Here is a 20106-nt window from a genome sequence, read left to right as displayed (position 1 = left end):
CCGTCATTGGTCCGTCAGAGTGAATGGATTACAGCTGTGTGGATTTACAAGCTGCAGTGCACGCATGCGCGCGCACGCACGCACGCACACACACAGGACTGACAGACAGACGGAGGGAGGGAGGGGAGGGAGTTGGCTGAGATCCAGGAAGGTGTTGCTGGCAGTGGCTGCAATGAATAAAGGTTGTGTTTTGGTTACAACAATAAAGTAAATGAGGTGGTTGAATGGAGTGATAATAGTAGGCTAATGTTGGTTTTTTCATGATTTTTCTAATTATTTTATCGTTGAAAATCATGAAAAACAACATAAGTATGTATACACCATAGAGTACTCTAAGGTGTTGATGCTGATGATGGCGAGGCTGAAAGCTATAGCAACACAAAACCTCCTAAGGGACAGGTTAGATTTAAACAGGGGTGCCCAAAAGGTAGATCGTGATCTACCAGTAGATCACAAAGGCTGTGCAGGTAGAGACCACATGACATGCCCCTAAAAATATATAATTTAAATTTAAAATAGGCATCTGCCACTTGAATTAAGGCGACTTGACTTTTGACATTAAAAAAATGCCTGTCATCTCAAACCCCACAATGCAATATCTGTTTTCAAAAGTGTTTCTCAAAACAGTTTCTACTTGTCCACAATTAGACTGCTGAACAAGAAATAGGACTGGTGACGCCGCACAGTTTGAACTGTTTTGGTCTCCTTTTAGTAGAGACTACTTTATATTATACTAGGCTACATCACTTTATTTAATTTCTTTAATTATATGCATACATTGTACCATGTAGTTTAGTCATGTACTAATATGCACTTTCTTTCTTATTTTAAATGCAATGATGAGCCTGCACAAACAAGAATTTCACCCATGTTACTTTCTTCTGATTCTTCAGTAGCATTACAAAGTTATATAGGCCTGCCGCTACTACTACAAAAAATAACCAATTCCATTTCAACGCCACTATTCCAAAGGTACTTTAAAAAAAAGAATGGGGTGATTTTTTTGGGTGGGTAGATCTCGTTTAGCTCTGCATTTTGAAGGTAGCTCTCAAGTAAAAAAAAAAAAAAGTGTGGTCGCCCTTTGGGTTAGAACGTAGAAAATAATAATGCCAAATCGTTTCCATGGATGGGCCACTCAGCCATGAGGCGAGATGACCTCTGCCTGCCAGCTTCACGTGAGCTGTGAATCGGCATTCAGCAGCTCACACTGTAGAACCTTGACATGAACTCTATATTCATTTCTTATACTGTTTTTATCTGGACAAAAGTTATCCTTCCTCCAAGTAGTACTGCTTGTCAAAATGTGAATTGCAGACTTGAAAAGAAAAGAATCCAAGGCACTCTTTGGTGAAAAATTTAATATTCTGAACGGGAACCCATTTTGGTGTTAGCATCATGTTATGCTTTAGCTATTGAAAAATAGCAGATCTACAAGCTCATAGCGCGCCACCGAGTGGCGCGCTACGAGCTTGTAGGTCTGCTATTTTTGAAAAATCGAAGAACGACTGACATTTTTAGAATCTGATCTCAGGTCAGAATGAGTTAATCAGACCAGTGTGTGTCCAGCGGAAACCTCGTATGAATCTGATCTCAGGTCAGAATGGGTTATTTGCTGATGAGCAAGGCAAATAAATAACAGGACCTACGCGTTTCCACCAAAAGGTCTTCGTCTCCGTCTATCTGATAGATAGAATTAGAATTATCTAATGTAATCCTGGGCGCTACACTTCCTCTGACAACCTGGGGGGGGGGGGGGCAGCGGACTGACCTCATGCCTCCTTCTATGCATGAGGAGTCCAAGCTGCTTCTTTTCACCTGACAAGGGGGAGTTTCCCTGGTTGGACATCGTAGCGCGTGGAAGGAACACGTTATTCCAACCAGTTCCTTTCCCCTCCATCAGGCGCCCCGGCTGGCCAGGGGGAGGCAGTTTAGGATTCTTCTCTTTTCAAGACTGCAATTCACATTTTGACAAGCAGTAGGCCTACTACATGGAGGATGGATACCTTTTGTCTATATGGTTTAGATCCCTGTATCACCAAAGATCACCCGTCTATAAGAGCCTCTAACAGATCCCTGTAACACCAAAGATCACCCGTCTAAGAGCCTCTAACAGATCCCTGTATCACCACAGAGCACCCGTCTAAGAGCCTCTAACAGATCCCTGTATCACCAAAGAGCTCTAAGAGCCTCTAACAGATCCCTGTATCACCAAAGAGCTCTAAGAGCCACTAACAGATCCCTGTATCACCACAGAGCACCCGTCTAAGAGCCTCTAACAGATCCCTGTATCACCAAAGATCACCCGTCTAAGAGCCTCTACTCTATACCGTACGGCATACTATAGCACGCCGTTTTTCATCATTTTTGAGGATTAGAAAAAAAAAGGAAAAGAAAAAAACATCGTTTTTTGAATTTTTGAAAAAAAAATTAACCTAGTTTTTCTTTATTTTTGAACATGGGCTATAGCCCATACCGTACGGCATACTATAGCACGCCGTTTTTCATAATTTTTGAGGATAAAAAAAAAAAAAAAAAGAAAAAAACATGGGTTATAAACTTATAGCCCATCGTTTTTTTAATTTTCGATCTTTTTTTTGTAATCCTGGTTTTTCATCATTTTTGACCATGGGCTATAGCCCATACCGTACGGCATACTATAGCACGCCGTTTTTCATCATTTTTGAGGTTTAAAAAAACAAACAAAAAAACATGGGTTATAGCCCATCGTTTTTTGAATTAAAAAAAATAAATAACCTTGTTTTTCATCATTTTTGAACATGGGCTATAGCCCATACCGTACGGCATACTATAGCACGCCATTTTTCATCATTTTTGAGGATTTGAAAAAAATGAAGAAAAAAAAGCATGGGTTATACCCCATCGTTTTTTGAATTTTCGATTTTCTTTTTTAATCCTGGTTTTTCATCATTTTTGACCATGGGCTATAGCCCATACCGTACGGCATACTATAGCACACCGTTTTTCATCATTTTTGAGGATTTGAAAAAAATGAAGAAAAAAAAACATGGGTTATAGCCCATCGTTTTTTTAATTTTTGATAAAAAAATTTACTACTATAGCAACTGGGCTATATCCCATACCGTACGGCATACTATAGCACGCCGTTTTTCATCATTTTTGAGGATTTGAAAAAAAACAAAAACAAAAAAAACATGGGTTATATATAGCCCATTGTTTTTTGAATTTTTGAAAAACAAATTAACCTTGTTTTTCATCATTTTTTAACATGGGCTATAGCCAATACCGTACGGCATATTATAGCCCATTGTTTTTTGAATTTTTGAAAAAAAGAATTAACCTTGTTTTTCATCATTTTTTAACATGGGCTATAGCCCATACCGTACGGCATATTATAGCACGCCGTTTTTCATCATTTTTGAGGTTTTGAATAAAAATAAAAAAAACATGGGTTATAGCCCATCGTTTTTTGAATTTTAGATTATTTTTTTTATCCTCGTTTTTCATCATTTTTGACCATGGGCTATAGCCCATACCGTACGGCATACTATAGCACGCCGTTTTTCATCATTTTTGAGGTTTTGAATAAAAAAAAAAAAAACATGGGTTATAGCCCATCGTTTTTTGATTTTTTGAAAGAAAAAAAAATCCTCGTTTTTCATCATTTTTGACCATGGGCTATAGCCCATACCGTACGGCATACTATAGCACGCAGTTTTTCATCATTTTTTAGGATTTGAAAAAAAAAAACATTGGTTATAGCCCATTGTTTTTTGAATTTTTGAAAAAAAAATTATCCTCGTTTTTCATCAATTTTGACCATGGGCTATAGCCCATACCGTACGCCATACTATAGCACACCGTTTTTCATCATTTTTGAGGATTTGAAAAAAATGAAGAAAAAAAACCATGGGTTATAGCCCATCGTTTTTTGAATTTTTTATTCTTTTTTTTTATCCTCGTTTTTCATAATTTTTGACCATGGGCTATAGCCCATACCGTACGGCATACTATAGCAGGCCGTTTTTCATCATTTTTGAGGATTTGAAAAAAATAAAAAAATAAAAAAGCAATGGGTTATAGCCCATCGTTTTTTGATAAAAAAAAAAAAAATTATCCTCGTTTTTCATCATTTTTGACCATGGGCTATAGCCCATACCGTACGGCAGGGTACCCCAATAGGCGGCCCGCGGGCCATTTGCGGCCCACAGAGCGCCCCCTTGTGGCCCATGAAAGAATTTTCACATTTTTTTTTTTTTTTAAGGGTCCCAGATATAAATTAAATGGGGGTCAGTAGCCTATGCATGTCAAACTGGGCATCCTTTTCAAATGGGGTCTTGCCCTGAAAATTAATTTTCAGGGCAAGACCTCGACCTCGCGCGTGCAGACTCGGCCCCCAGCCTGGTACGCTAGTCAAAATATGGCCCTTGAGGAAAATTAATTGGGGAACCCTGCCGTACGGCATACTATAGCACGCCGTTTTTCATCATTTTTGAGGATTTGAAAAAAAAAACATTGGTTATAGCCCATTGTTTTTTGAATTTTTTTGTATCCTCGTTTTTCATCAATTTTGACCATGGGCTATAGCCCATACCGTACGCCATACTATAGCACGCCGTTTTTCATCATTTTTGAGGATTTTAAAAAAATGAAGAAAAAAAATCATGGGTTATAGCCCATCGTTTTTTTGATTTTTTTTTTTTTTTTTTATCCTCGTTTTTCATAATTTTTGACCATGGGCTATAGCCCATACCGTACGGCATACTATAGCAGGCCGTTTTTCATCATTTTTGAGGATTTGAAAAAAAAAATTTTTTTAAAAGCAATGGGTTATAGTTTTGAATTTGTTTTATCCTAGTTTTTCATAATTTTTGACCATGGGCTATAGCCCATACCGTACGGCATACTATAGCACTCCGTTTTTCATCATTTTTGAGGATTTGAAAAAAACAAAACAAAAAAACATGGGTTTATAGCCCATCGTTTTTTGAATTTTTCTTTTTCTTTTCTTTTTCTCGTTTTTCATCAATTTTGACCATGGGCTATAGCCCATACCGTACGGCATACTATAGCACACCGTTTTTCATCATTTTTGAGGATTTGAAAAAAATGAAAAAATGAAAAAAGCGATAGCCCATCGTTTTTTGAATTTTGAATTTCTTTTATCCTCGTTTTTCATCATTTTGTATGTAGGACTAGTAGCATGCCAAAGTTTGTGCTATTGCCACAGACTAGAATGCATTGGGCGTTTAAGTTAAATAACTCAGAAACTATAAAACATTTCAAAGTAAAAAGTTCCAGCATGTGTCTCCACAGTATGCTGAATAATAAAAAGTGCAGTTTCTAGGTGAAAGTGATTTTTGACGTGCCAATGTCTGCCATTGAGCCCCATTGTAAATTTGAAAGCACTATATTTCTAAAACTATGAAACATTTCAAAGATTCCTTTTCAGGCAAACATGTCCACCGTAAGATGAACCTAAGTAGGCTAGAATGGGGTTGCTAGGTGTAAGTATGTAGGACTAGTAGCATGCCAAAGTTTGTGCTATTGCCATAGAGAATGCATTGGGGATGGGTGTATGAGGGTAACAAGACTACTCGCCCCGTTTCTGTTTTCCTCCCAGAATTTTCCCCAGTGAGGGGTGGGAGAGGCTGGACAGCAGACGGCTGGACTTTGAATTTCTCTAACTATAAACTTGCATGACAGCAGAACAGCCTAAGTACAAATATAATTTATGAAAAGCTACTACAGTGAAGTCTGTTCACAGAAGTTGTTGTAGGATATGTGGGGATTATCTGACGAGGTACCATTTGAGGGGGAAAAACCTTACATATACTAAATAATACTAAATTGTTTATAGGTTCAATATAAGTCAAATAATATAGCCTTTCCACAGGAGTATCTTTTTATATTTTTCCAAAAAGAATACAAACAGCCAATAACATAATTACAAAGTTATCCCCTTCACTGGGGAAATTCCGGGAGGAAAAACGGGCAAGCACCGGGGCGAGTAGTCCAGTATTCGTGTATGAGAACGGGTGTTGCGGAGGATGAGAGGAATGCCTCTCATCCTCCGCAACACCCATTCTCATACACCGCTATACACCGCGAGGATATGGGCTATAGCCCATATCGTACGGCATACTATAGCACACCGTTTTTCATCATTTTTGAGGATTTGAAAAAAATGAAAAAAATGAAAAAAACATGGGTTTATTGAATATTTGAAACAAAAATTAACCTCGTTTTTCATCATTTTTTAACATGGGCTATAGCGCATACCGTACGGCATACTATAGCACGCCGTTTTTCATCATTTTTGAGGTTTTGAAAAAAATGGAAAAAAAACAAACATGGGTTATAGCCCATCGTTTTTAGAAAAAAATGTAACCTCGTAGGCTAGAATGGGGTTGGTAGGTTTAAGTATGTAGGACTAGTAGCATGCCAAAGTTTGTGCTATTGCCATAGAGAATGCATTGGGCGTTTAAGTTAAATAACTCAGAAACTACAAAACATTTCAAAGTTAAACGTTCCAGCATGTGTCTCCACAGTAAGCTGAATAATAAAAAGTGAATGGAGTTTCTAGGTGAAAGTGATTTTTTGACGTGCCAAAATCTGCCATTGAGCCCCAGGTTAAAAGACTCTACTAGGATATGGATATGGACAGTGTCGGTGATCTATGGATATCAATTATCCACTGTCTGTATGTCAGGTTTGAACCGGCACACTTCTATTAGGTATACTACGGATATCAATGTGACTTATCCGTTGGGCCACTGAGGCACATAATCAATTGGTCTTGAAAATAAAGACTTGAGTGCGGTTTGAACTCACCATCTCCCAATGATGTGACCAATGTTCTAACACGCTGATCCAATGGTTCTAGACAATTCACACTGCTTTTTTGTTTGTTTTCTTCTTCTGAAATTGGTCTTGAAAGTAAAGACTTGAGTGGGGTTTGAACTCACCATCTCCCGATCATGTGGCAGTGTTCTAACAAACTGAGCCACTAGTTCCATTCAATTCACACAGCTTTTTTTTTAGTTCTTCTCGAAATCGGCCTAGGAAAGTAAAGACTTCAGTCTTCAGCCTGTGAGATAGAGTTGGATTTTGCCTGATATTTTTTAATCCTCCAAATCATGAAACACAACATACTATAGTAAGTCTTCCGAAACCATTTACAGTTTTGTGTACCTCATTTCAACTGCCGAAACCCAGGATTGAACCAGGGACCTTTAGATCTTCAGTCTAATGCTCTCCCAACTGCGCTATTTCGGCTTGTAAGTGATACATCCAGAATGTATTTTTCAATGTATTGTTAGTTCTTAAACATAAACTCATACAGTTCATCCCCCAGTGAGATCAGCTTGAGAGTCATACTGTTGTCAAACACAGGTGGCGCACACATGGTTCTGAAATAAAATGGCCCATTTGGATAACACCTAAGACCCAGTTAGAAACCCACGTAAGCCCATATGGGCTAACACGGGTGGGCCCTTTGTGAAAACTGGGTGCACGGCCCACTTGGAACCCATGCCCATAGCCCATGTCAAAACCCAATTGGGCCCAGATGGACATGTTAGCTGGGTATGGACCAGAGCTACCAGCTCAATACAACCACCAGCACTCCTCACTTGAACATGGGGAGATGAATGATTTGCCAGATTGCTTTACCTGTCCTGACTGGATGACCAGAAATCCTCCTCCTGCTGTGTGTGGGTGTTGCCTGATAGTGTTGTTCAGCTAACATTATACGTGCTCCTCGGTGGCACAGTTGCCATGGTGAATTGCTACGCAGCTGATCAAGGCTCTTTCTGCAGTGTGTATATCTCTGTTTGCGTGTGTGTGCATGTGTGTGCGTGTGCATGTGTTAGTGCGTGTGCATGTGCGTGTGTGTGTGTGTGTGTGTGTGCGCGTGAATCTGCACGTGTGTGTGTACACAGACCCATGACAATACAGAGACCAGGTAGGTTTCCTCGAAGAAGTGAGGATGCACAACTGCCCCCGCCCTCCTCTCTCTCACAAAAGCCAAGCAAGCTTTTACCTTCATTGTTGCCATGGTAACATGACTGACTGAGAGTGCAAACTTGCAGCGCCCTTCAGATACGCACACGTGCACACACACACGCTACACTGATGGTAGTGACAGCTAAGTGGGACACCACAACTGTCTGTGACTGTGTGGTTCCTACGTGTGTAGTAGTGTACATGCACATGCACAGTGAGAGAGTGTATATGTCTGTGTATTTGAGAGGGAATGGAGAGATACTTCTTAATGTTCTGCTCAAAATAGATGAGAGAGAGAGAGAACACGCTCAAGACTGTCATCCATTACCAACCCCTTCCCATGGGCTTTGTTTTCAGCCTGTCATCCAGTCGACAGTCATTGAAATCACCCCTCCTCATCATCACTGGTTCTTCATCACTGGTCGGACGACGCTACCACCACTCCTCTCCTTCCGTTTATTCCCTTAATTCTCTGCATTCTGGTCACTGCCTCTCTGACCTACTTAAGACCTCCTGCTGATCAGAGCTCTCCCTCGACTCTTTCTCTCACCCTCCCAGACCGTTTCCCTCTCTCGCCTTACCCTCCTCTCCTTATTTTGTCCACTCTGATCTCCCATCTTCCTCCCCTTCCCTTTGGCCTTCCTTCCCCTTATTAATATGCTCTCCCTCTGCTTCCCTAGGGAATATGTGGTACGCTGAATAGATTCCAGTTGAGCACAGCCCCATCCCATTGTTTTTCCTTTAAGTGAGTCATCTGGTGCTGACATAGTATGTTTAACTGTAACTGTAACTGTAACCGTGTGTAACAGCCGCAGTGTGCAATATTTTTAGCAGTCATTGCGAATGCACTGAGCACTAACTATGAGACCCTGCAGATCGTGTCTGTCTGTCTGTGTGTGTGTGTGTGTGTGTGTGTCTGTCTGTCCCGCTGTGACACCACCCGCCCGCCACCAGAGGGCGCAGCTGTAGCACACACACACACACACACACACACACAGTAGAAAACTTAAAATAAATTACTAACTAAAAAGAAAAAAAAAGTAAGTAATTTATTCTAATTGTTGTTATTGCAATTTACGAGCTGCGTTCGCTTACCGCGTTTGCGCGTCTTACTTGTGAAGTGTCTGTATGAAGGTTTCACTAAGACATAATGCAACCGACATGCTGATATGCATGTCTGATAGCATTGTCTTCTTTTAACAAGGTGAGGATTTCAAAATTCAGGTCCAGCACTTTTTTTTGTATTTATTTATAGCTTATATCCGTGGTACCCGACAACTGCTTACTGGATTTAGATGTGCAAATGTTCAAAATAGTGGATTCAACACAGTAAACTTGAGGTTTGGCCGCAGCAATGGAATGGATACATGTCATTGTCATATGATCAGTAAATAGAGCTCCAAACCTTCACTTTAGGATCATCATTGAAAGAGTCTACTCTTCATGAATTAAGAAAAACACCTGTATTTTCAGACTGTCAGTCTAACATTTTCTAAAGTTTACAATGGTATTTGAATTAGTTTTATGGATCATGGAACTCGCTGAACAACACTTCATATATCATGTTACACTTTATCTCAAAATAATATTCCAAAACAAACAGCAGTTCGGTTGACAGTAAGTAAAAAAGAATGTACCCATTGCAAAAAAGAAGAAAATCTTTATAGAAGGGTTCAATTTCATATAAATACACCAACTGTATTATCTTATAAATTAAAAGATGAGTGTTTTAATACCCTTTCATGTTGGAGGTTGGTTTATCCAATACTTTTGTGTTGTTAAGACGAGAAAAGAATATTTGCATTGAAAGTCTTTCAATGTGGCTTATATGTATAGGTCTTTCAGTCTGTGATATGGATTAGCATTGGCCACATAGCTAACAATCAGTCATTGATTCACACACTGGCGAGCCTAAAGATACAAATGTTCTATGTACAGCGATATAAACAGGGTACAGCCATCAATCATTATAAACAGCTAATAGTTCCATGTCTTCCACTGATTATAAATCTGATAGAAAAAAAGAAACATAGTCAAAATGTACCTTTCTCCATAAGGAGAAACCGTGTGTGTGTGTGTGTGTGTGTGTGTGTGTGTGTGTGTGTGTGTGTGTGTGTGTGTGTGTGTGAACTTGCTGTATAATGTCAGAAAACTCCCAAGGACTTGTTCAGAAATACAGATACAAAATCGAATATTCCTAAAGGATTTTCCATGACATTTTTAACTGAAGGGCAAATTGACCACATGCACTGATATAAGCACAGATGGTTGCCATTGCAACTAGTAGCGACACATTTGACAAGCAGATAGAAAACATTGTTTTTCATGTACAATGATCAAAATATATGTATATATATAGGCCTATCATATCAATAGTTTTGATGAAAGAAAAATAAAAGAAAAAAAGCATTAAAAATATGACATAATTAAATAGGTTATTATCTATGGATCATTCACATTCATTCTATCGCAATATAAATGTTAACCAGAGTAACTTGGGTAACCCTGCAACCATACGAGCTGTACCCAGTATGCCATATCAACTGTGAAACGATAGGTAGTATGCAGGCTAGCCAATAGCAGAACAAATAACAGCCCTATATATACACCAACAGAAGTACACTTTCTATATGGAGGCTAGCCCAGATTGATTAGATTATTAAGTGTACCAACCTACTGGTCCAAATCTAAAATATGTTCCAGTTTTTATATTAAACAGCCACAGGTTGGCCACAATGTACACCAATTAACTGGTAGCTTTTAATCTGGCATTTTGTAGAAAACATTCAGTGAGATGAGTCTGTAAAAGAACTCAATCAGAAGTCCAAAAGATGTACCGAAAGGCTGACGTAGCCATCTGGGCACCTATAGGCGCAAGTTCGAATCCCGATCTTGATGATCTTAGCTGCGTGTCACCCCCCATCTCTCTCACCATTTCCTGTCAGTCTACTGTATATATCTATGAATAAAGGTAGAAACCCCCCAAAAGAATATCTTTAAAAAAAGTCCAAAAGATTGTATTATAGATGTGAATGGATGTGGCTTTCACACAATTACCTTTACTTAATCTGAGAATTCTATTGTTAAGCCTGCAAAGTTGTTCCACTTGAACATCAAACAGCATCACTGCACATAACAGGGTACGAGAAAAGTATTACAGAATGCTATGGCCCTGCCATCTTAAAAAGTTCTAAATATCATATACATCTGTCCATAATACCGACATGTTATCAATACCAAAACATTTTCCAGTAATATAAAGTCAAAGGCATGTTGGGACAGTGAGCTAAAGGGTGCTCTCAAATTATGCCTTAAATAGCTTTCAACCTGGCATCCCTACTTTGGGTATGGTGAACATTAAAAATAAATAATTAGAAAATGATTGAAAATAGCATATCTACAAGACCCCCCCCCCCCCACACACACACACACACACACACACACACACACACACACACACACACACACACACACACACACACACACACACACACACACACACACACAATAGTTCAGACTGATGAATCTGTTAATGTGGAGCTACTGATCTCAAAGCATTTATGCGATGGACGATGGTTTACATTCTCAGAGTTAAAATAACACTGATGATTGTACCTTTCAGAAGACCACATTTAGGTCTCCGTTTCCAAATGTATAGGCTTAAAAATGACCAGCTTTTGCTCACGATCCCAATACATGGACCACATTGACAATATGTCTTCCATCTAAATTATATTGCACACAACATTTTACACCATATTGCACTGACATGTCTAACCAGACAAATCCATAGTATACAATAAAAATATCAAAAACTGTTCTATGGGCCACTTCTGAACAACTGAAACCAACTGGATCACTTGATTTAGCCTTGAATTCAAGGAGATATATTTGTTTTTGTGCTATACTTAGTTTAGACTAGTCATTGGTTAGACATGGGTTAAGGTTAGGTTTAGGTGTGCTGCCCCATGGGAGGTTAGGGTGAGGGTTTGAGATAGGTTGTAGTTGTAGGACTAATGACTGGTCTAAACAAATGACTAGTCTAAACTAAGTACTGTCTAAACTAAGTACTGCACACGTTTTTGTCGCATTCCTAAGCCAATAGTTTGATGACAAATTATTGACTTGATAATGCGACAAAAAAATTAAGAAACTCTCCATGATTTCAAGGCTTCATGGGGTGCATGTGTAATTGATAGAAAATAAGCCGTTTTTTGGGTGAACTACTCCTTTAAAGCAGTGGTTTTCAACCATTTTCCAGTACAGGTCCATTTGGTTTCATTTTACACTCTCAAGAGTTAAAGATCTAATAGCGTCCATTTGATTACTAACTCTCCATCCTTTAGCTGGGGACCACCTGGAACCCCCTCAAGGACCACTGGTGGTCCCCGGACCACTGGTTGACCACAAGCATAAAACTAAATTGAGTGCTCCAGTGTCTTCTTTGGGGTCAGTTGTTCAAAGTGGCCTGTTTTGTGCCCTTTCTGAGAGCACTGACCTCCGTTTGGGGCGTGGCTCAATAAATACCTGTATATCAGACTAGTCCAGCTAACATTAAAACTACACTTATCTTTTGCCCAAAGAGTTGACCATATTTTACAGATCTTTCATAAAAATGTATTTCCTCACCCGGTTACACGGCATTCCATCAAAGTTAAATCAAGTAATCTTTTAACTAAAATATCTTTATAACAAAACATTCCTTTCTGCCTACAAAATGTACGGCACTTCTATTCCATGGGTATTAAATTGCATGCATATGATAACAAATCATATTTTATGACAATACCAGTGAAAATATACTCCTCTGCAGTCTGCACATTATTTTGAACTTCAGGAATGTTCACTTCCTCACAATATGCCGAGGATGGATATTTATAAATGTCTTGTCCACAGGGAAAGGTACAATCACATTTGCAGATTGCAGCTAACTGCCCCATAACATTATATCACAGTATTTTGTTCACATTAGTCCTTGGAGCAAGTTTGTGCACCCTTTGGTGCCCTCTCTCAGGGGCAGTTTAAGGTTCAAATGATCGAAGAGGTAGGGTTGAACCAGCAACCCATTTACCATGAAACTTTACTAGCCTGCTAGTCCTCTGGGTATTTCAGTCTGTACCAGTGGAAAAAGAGTTGTGACTAGCCACAATCTTAATGCGCAAAGTACACAATATATATATATATATAAAACAAGTGGTTTACGGTATCTGTGCACATTGATTGCCAAAATCACAGCCCGGCATTAGCATAAATGCCATCATGATAGCCTGCCCTACACACTGTCTGAATGTTGACTACAGTTGACTAATCAAAGAAAATAATGAATATTATAAAATAATTGGTAGTCTAAATACATGGAAACGTGACTATTATGACTAATAGTTAGTAAACCAAAATACTGTAATTTAATTCAGACAGCTTGGCCGAGAAACAATTAGCTATATATTTCAAATATTTTATATTTAATTTCTGTAAATGCCATTAATCTTGTTTTAAAATCAAAACCTTATTCCATTACTTAACATATTTAAAACACTCGGCAATACTGTATTCATGTACAGGTTTAAAACTAAAATACACTTATTTTAAAGTTAGTTAAAAGATAGAAAATACGTCTCGAAAGAAACCAAATATTTTACTTGCGTTTTGAAGGGGAAAAAAGTAGGTACAATCAAGTTTGCTGCTCTGTCCAAATCTGAAAGTAAAGTATGAGCTGTTAAATTCTAACATTCGAAAAATAGACCATTGTGTTCTCAGACATCAGGTCAATGAATTTGCCTTTTTATACTTTCTTTACAAATTTGGCTGACTAAAAATGGGTAAAGTACTGAATGTAAAAGAAATAACCCACAAGACCCCTGCCAATTCATGCTGCACATCAGTGTACAGTACAATTAGCACACAGACGAGATTGTTTACACTGTACACAATTTGGACACAGCATATGAAAATTAAGCCAACTCCCTCACTCATAATACTTGTTTCATTGGGAGTCATGTACTTTATGCCCAACATCATCGTTCATAACCAACCCTCAATTCAAACACAATGAATCACTGACAGAATTATTTGATTATTGCCCAAAGAGGACCCCCTGTTACTCAATAGGCAGAGCTTCGCTCGAACACCATTAAGACTGGAGGATTCATTCCCACTGGGGCCACCACATTAAAACATGTATGTTTAGGTACTGTTAAAGGCTTTGTGTATACAGGTGTCCATCAAATGGCATGATATCATTATACTGTACATTCTCTACAGAATGATTCCTGCGCTTGTGAAAGCTGACCACATGTCTGACATGCCAGTCAAAGAGTTAACTGGAGAAAGGACTCTGTATTGACAAGATCATCGATAGATAGTCGATCGATCCACCGCCTGTTTTCTTAAACTATGAATCAGGCCTGCTGGGACCCAACATAAGAATATCAGTTTAAATGAGCCCTAGCTCCAGGGTGAGTGACTAAATTGTTGACTTCCAAACCAGTTGGCAGCTTGTTGGCTAGTAAAGATTACATTTTATTGCCTATAGCCTCAAGGATACGGGCTTGTTCATGTGGCTAAATGACTTGTAATGTCATGTCATGTCATGTCATGTCATGAAGAGACGACAGGCTCAAAACAATTGGCCTATTTCAATTCAGCACCATGCCACTCCTTATAGGCCAAGCCGTGGGTCGGTGGTGGGGTGTTGCGAGTCAGAATAGGCCGAGGCAGCGTGGGGGGAGGGGTGGGGCCTGGTCGGCCATAGAACCCCTGCATGTTGGGGTGATTGGGATTGTCTTGGAAACGGACGTTGGGGTTCTCTTGAAAACGGACGTTGGGGTTTTCTTGAAAACGGACATTGGGGTTTTCTTGAAAACGGACATTGGGGTTTTCTTGAAAACGGACATTGGGGTTTTCTTGAAAACGGACATTGGGGTTCTCTTGAAAACGGACATTGGGGTTTTCTTGAAAACGCACATTGGGGTTTTCTTGGAAACGGACATTGGGGTTCTCTTGGAAACGGACACTGGGATTGTCATAGTAACGGATCCCATTGTCGTTGCCGTTGTCATAGAGTCTGTGGCTGTGTTGCGGGTCAGGGCTAGGCCCTCGGTCGTTGCACAGAATTGCGTTACCGCCACCCTGCCTCCTCAGCGTGGACTCGCGGCTGGATGAGGCTGCCGACTGGCTGTCGGAGCCTGCGTCACTGCCAACACCCGCCCCCTCCACTGGGGTGACCCTGATGGTGGTGACGGCCTGTGGGTGGGGGTGGAACGGAGGGGCGAAGGTTGAGTTTGGGGAAAAGGGCGAAGCGGGCTTGTTGGAATTGGGGTGAGGATTGTTGAAGTTAGCGGGGTTCAACATGTTGTTCTGGTGGGGGTTGTTGGGGTGTAAGGGGTGCAGGGGGTGCACAACATGAGGATGGTTGCTGTATACGCCTCCTCCATCTCCATCTCCTCCTCCATCGCTCTCCACCTCAAACCCTGTAACACTCCTTCTGCCGTCCATCACGCCTCCGTCCCTCAGCGAATCAGGGCTGTCTGTGTGTCTGCTGAGGTCGTTAAGGGCAAAGGCTGATTGGTGCAGAGATGCACGTTGATCTGGCGGTTTCCAGCGCCAAGAGCCGCTGCCATCCGTGCTGGGTGGTTTCACCACTGGGGGTCTGTGTCGGGACTCAGGGTGGGCGTCCACACGCACGATACTGCCACTCCGCTCCAAACCCCCTCCTGAATGAATAATAATATATTTACACTTAAATTAGGGATGCACAGATATGGAAATTCTCGGCCGATACCGATGTTTAAAATGACAATTTAGCTGATAGCCGATACTGATACCGATATACAGTATGTACATTTGATTTACGGTAGTTTTTGTTGTTTTTATTTCCCCCTTTTGTGCCAGGGAAACAAATACATCTTCAATACAAGAAATACATGTTCAGAATCTACAGCTTGGTAGGCTGCAGACCAACATAGCCAACGCAAAATGTATGCTTATCAACAAGTTTGGCTGTGTTAAATGGGGTTTGTAAAGGTGGAAGTATGTCTGGAAAGGATACTGAAGCATAATTTATACTCCACTGTACAAAGTGTACAACAGTGTTGCTTAACGAAAAGAACACATTTACAAGCCGACACGTTGGCATCTAGATGTGAATTTGACAGCCCTGTCATGCTAACATATTATGATGTTAGCATGGTACCATGGTAATGACGTGACGTTGATACTGACATCATAGTCATACTTACATGATAATGACCATGATAATGACATGATACTGACCATGATAATGACATGATACTGACCAGATACTGATCATGCTAATGACATGCTACTGACCATGATACTGACCAGATACTGATCATGCTAATGACATGATACTGACCATGATACTGACCAGATACTGACCATGATACTGACATGATAATGACATGATACTGACCAGATACTGATCATGCTACTGACATGATACTGACCATGATACCGACATGATAATGACCATAATACCAGTGTTGTTTTCGTCGACTAAAACTAAGACGAAAAATGTTCGTCGACTACCTTTTTCCACTGACAAAAACAAATGGAAACTAAATGAAAACTAAGCTACGATGACTAAAACTAAGACTAAATATACTGACAATTTCGTCGACAAATAAAAACTAGACTAAAATGTTAGGAAGGGACTAGTGGACAAGAGATCCAGTATAAGTCATGTTACACTTGGTTGCATGCTGAAAATACCTGATCTACAAGCTCACAACGCGTCGCGTTGCGACCTTGTAGATCGGCTATTTTCAGCAAGTGTAAAAACACTCATTACGACGGCATCAAGACCGCCAAAATACATTTTAGTCGACTAAATCAACTGTAGATTTAATCGACTAAAATCTTATGACATTTAGTTGACTAAAACTAGACTAACACTAAGACATTCCAGGTGACTAAAATGTGACTAAAACTAAATGAAGTTTCAGTCCAAAGACTATGACTAAACTAAAATAGAAATTTGCTGCCAAAAACAACACTGCATAATACTGACATGATACTGACCATGATACTGACATGATACTGTGCAGTCCCACTACTGTACTGTACATTGTACATTGTTACCCTCTCTTTCCCCCTGGTTGAGTATTCCTCTTCTTCAAGTAGATGTAAATCTGCAAGCCAACTTTTCAGCTAGTGTCACATTTCCCACACATTATTTATTACGGCAACAGGGAGATGAAAGCATGAGATAGAGACACCCACCTCCTGTGGTGGAGGTGGGTGGGGAGGGGTCCTCCTGGTCTGTCAGGGCGCGGTAGCGGATGGATCCACTACAGCTAACAGTGCTGCCACCATCCTCGGACCGCGGGGAGTGGAGCAGACCCTGCTGCTTGGACAAGGCTATCACCTGAAACACATTCATTCATACGGTTGTTAGAAACACACTTCTCATATTACGGGATAGAAATGTCTATGTGAAAACATTTCAGTGGAAAAAAGTACAATAAAGCATGCACATTCTCAAACGTATGTACTGTATGTATGGCTATCCAGGGTTTGAAGAGGTCAGTGTCGAGATCTTCATATATGGAGACGACCATATATGGAGCTTTCACGAGTCGTGACAGAATGGTGGCCATATATGGTGGCATGACGTGTCACGAGGCGTGAGGGACTGACGGCCATATATGGGGCCGTGACGGAACGACTGACGGAATGACTGACTTTTCAGGTTGTCATAGTAATCTGCGACCTACGTTCGCAATTAGTTACTAAAAAGAGCTCCATGGGAACTGTTTGTGATATAAGTGTTGACACAAGGCGCCTGCATGCTCTCAGAGTATCTCAACCTTCCTTCTAGCTGTGAGCTCAGACACCCAGCAAAGTAGGCTACTGTAAATACCGAAAACCAAAAAAAAGCAAACAGAAATCTCTCATATAATGATAATTCATCTTTATGACAATAAAACGTGGGGAAAGAATAAAAAAACACACACCCACTCAGGTTTCCCTCGTGTGAAACTAGGTCAAACCTATTGCGGCATGGTTGGCAAATAACTGCAAAAGCAGCAGCCCACAGACTGAACATGCTGCACACTCATCTCTGTTCAAATTCTGCTCAAATGTAGGAGTTTATGATGATAATGAGAATCAAACATTGTTTTCCCTGCAAATTGAATGTTGGTTTCTCATCTCTCCTCCAACTCAACTCCAACTCACCAAATCAAGCCAGCATCGAGGGCACATTGATGTAGAAGGAAAGAGCCACACGCTCTCCAAGTACAGTAGATGATAGCACTGTATTCACACACAGAAGGAAGGACTTCTACTTGGTATGCACTGCTGCTCATGTGACTGGAAGATCTAGGTATGCATTGCATTTGCATGCAGATGTACTTTTGATTCAAAGGGGAACTCTTCCATGCTCAAACTGCATTGAAGACAAGGATGTTTTGTTTTGCAGGATTTACTGCAGTGGTTCCCAAACGTTTTAGCCCGTGGCCCAAATGAGATGTTTGCCCGGGACCCAAACTAGTGAAAATAACAGATATACAAGCTCGAGCTTGTAAATCTACAAGCTTGTAGATCGGCTATTTTCACTACTTCTCGAACATTTGTTTTCAAATTTATGGAATTTATTTGATTTCTTTGTGAAATTAATTTGTTTTTAATTCATGCCTTTGGGGGGGCATGGTTTTTAAAAATGCATTGAAATAATATCACTCAAAAACAAAATGCAGGGAGGAAGAAATAAAGGCCCACAAATGGGTCCTGACTCACAATTTGGGAAACAGTGATTAACTGCGTATGATATAGATACCACAATAGATACCATGAATTCTCTCAGCAAATGCAATTAATTTCTAGACGGCTACATAGACAGACAGACAGACAGATTCACCTGCATGAGACGAGGTTGTCCCCCTGCACTGAGCGGCCTGCAGGGGATGTTGGCCTTCTCAGTCACTCTCAACCACTTCTCTCTCACTGAACCGCCGCCGTCCGCAATGCTGTCCTCCGATTCGCTCTCCATGTCCCTGGGGGTGGGGTTATCCTCCTCGGGAATGTGAACGAGTTGCGAGGAGCCAGGCCGAGGCTGGATGGACACTCTGGCCCCGCCAGCCAGTCCGCCACCATTTCCATTGTGCACCAGGTGATTATGATTGGCCATGGGCACAGAGCTAGCAGCCAGCTTCATGTACTGAGCTGGGATGTGGGCTCCAGCACGCATCTCTGCCTCCAGGCCCGTGGCTGCAGGCAGATAAGTCCCAGCACGGAGCTCTGCCTCCAGGCCCATGGCAGAGGGCTCGGAGGAGCAGCGCAGCTCCATGGTCCTCTGAGGAGAGGAGGCAGATGTGGGCCGAACACCGTCCATCAGCTTCCTGTTGTCGTTCTTGATCTTCCATTGGCTGAGCAGCTGTTTGGAGCGGGTGGAGTCCATCGAGGCATGGATGGAGGCATGGCGCCGAGGAACGCGACCCTCCTCCAACGATGAGCCTCCATGGGACCTATAATCGCATAATCCAGACAATTATTATCTATCAATGTTGTTGTGAGGAGTCAAATAAAAGTCAACATTATCAATAATTGGATAGTGCATTCACAAGTGCAAAAGTAATGGCTAATAGATTTGCAGGTGTGAAAAGGCATTGTATAATTTGCTTAAGCTTGTAATATACTGTATGTAAGGCGGGTTGCTTTTGGTGCAGAAATACTGTTTGTGTTTCGAGACAAAGAGAAGAGCAACAGTAGAAGCTAAAGAAAACACAGAAGCCTGTCTCTCTACTCGTCAGCAATGAAAGAACAGGGAAACCACTCCCCCCTAATTCAAATCTATATGAAATAAACATAAATATTAATTAGATATGCCCTACGTCACATCGCAGAAATCAAACACATTGCGCTAATATGTAATGAGTAGCGCCAAATATTTCTTTGCAAAACTTGAATGTGAAGACTTGATTTACCAAAACATTTCAAATGACCAGAGAACATTACCGTGGCAAGGTGCTGCTGCTGAATGTCATCATGTTGTCGGGGTTTCCCAGTGGACTGGGTGGGCTGATCACCTCCACCTCGGCACTAGACCTCTTTAAAGTGAGGCTGGACTCTCGGTAGGAAGGCTCTCGGTAGGAGGAGCTT

At 40.8% G+C, this 20106-nt stretch overlaps 1 protein-coding gene across 1 annotated transcript in view; it reads right to left on the bottom strand.

Annotated features, from left to right (window-relative positions):
* Positions 1-14616: 14616 nt before the first annotated feature.
* plppr4a (phospholipid phosphatase related 4a) overlaps positions 14617-20106 on the bottom strand; it is a gene marked incomplete at both ends in the record, with an annotated part of 32421 nt that continues 26931 nt past the window's right edge. The window contains 4 exon segments of the mRNA XM_083782682.1: positions 14617-15696; positions 17222-17371; positions 18866-19472; positions 19963-20106. The exon segment at positions 19963-20106 is cut by the window's right edge and continues 103 nt beyond it. Coding sequence (XP_083638808.1) covers positions 14617-15696; positions 17222-17371; positions 18866-19472; positions 19963-20106 — 1981 coding nt within the window.

The sequence above is a fragment of the Protomyctophum parallelum genome (assembly GCF_964188405.1).
Source record: "Protomyctophum parallelum genome assembly, chromosome: 14".
Taxonomy (NCBI): domain Eukaryota; kingdom Metazoa; phylum Chordata; class Actinopteri; order Myctophiformes; family Myctophidae; genus Protomyctophum; species Protomyctophum parallelum.
This window is presented reverse-complemented; position numbering and strand designations above follow the sequence as displayed.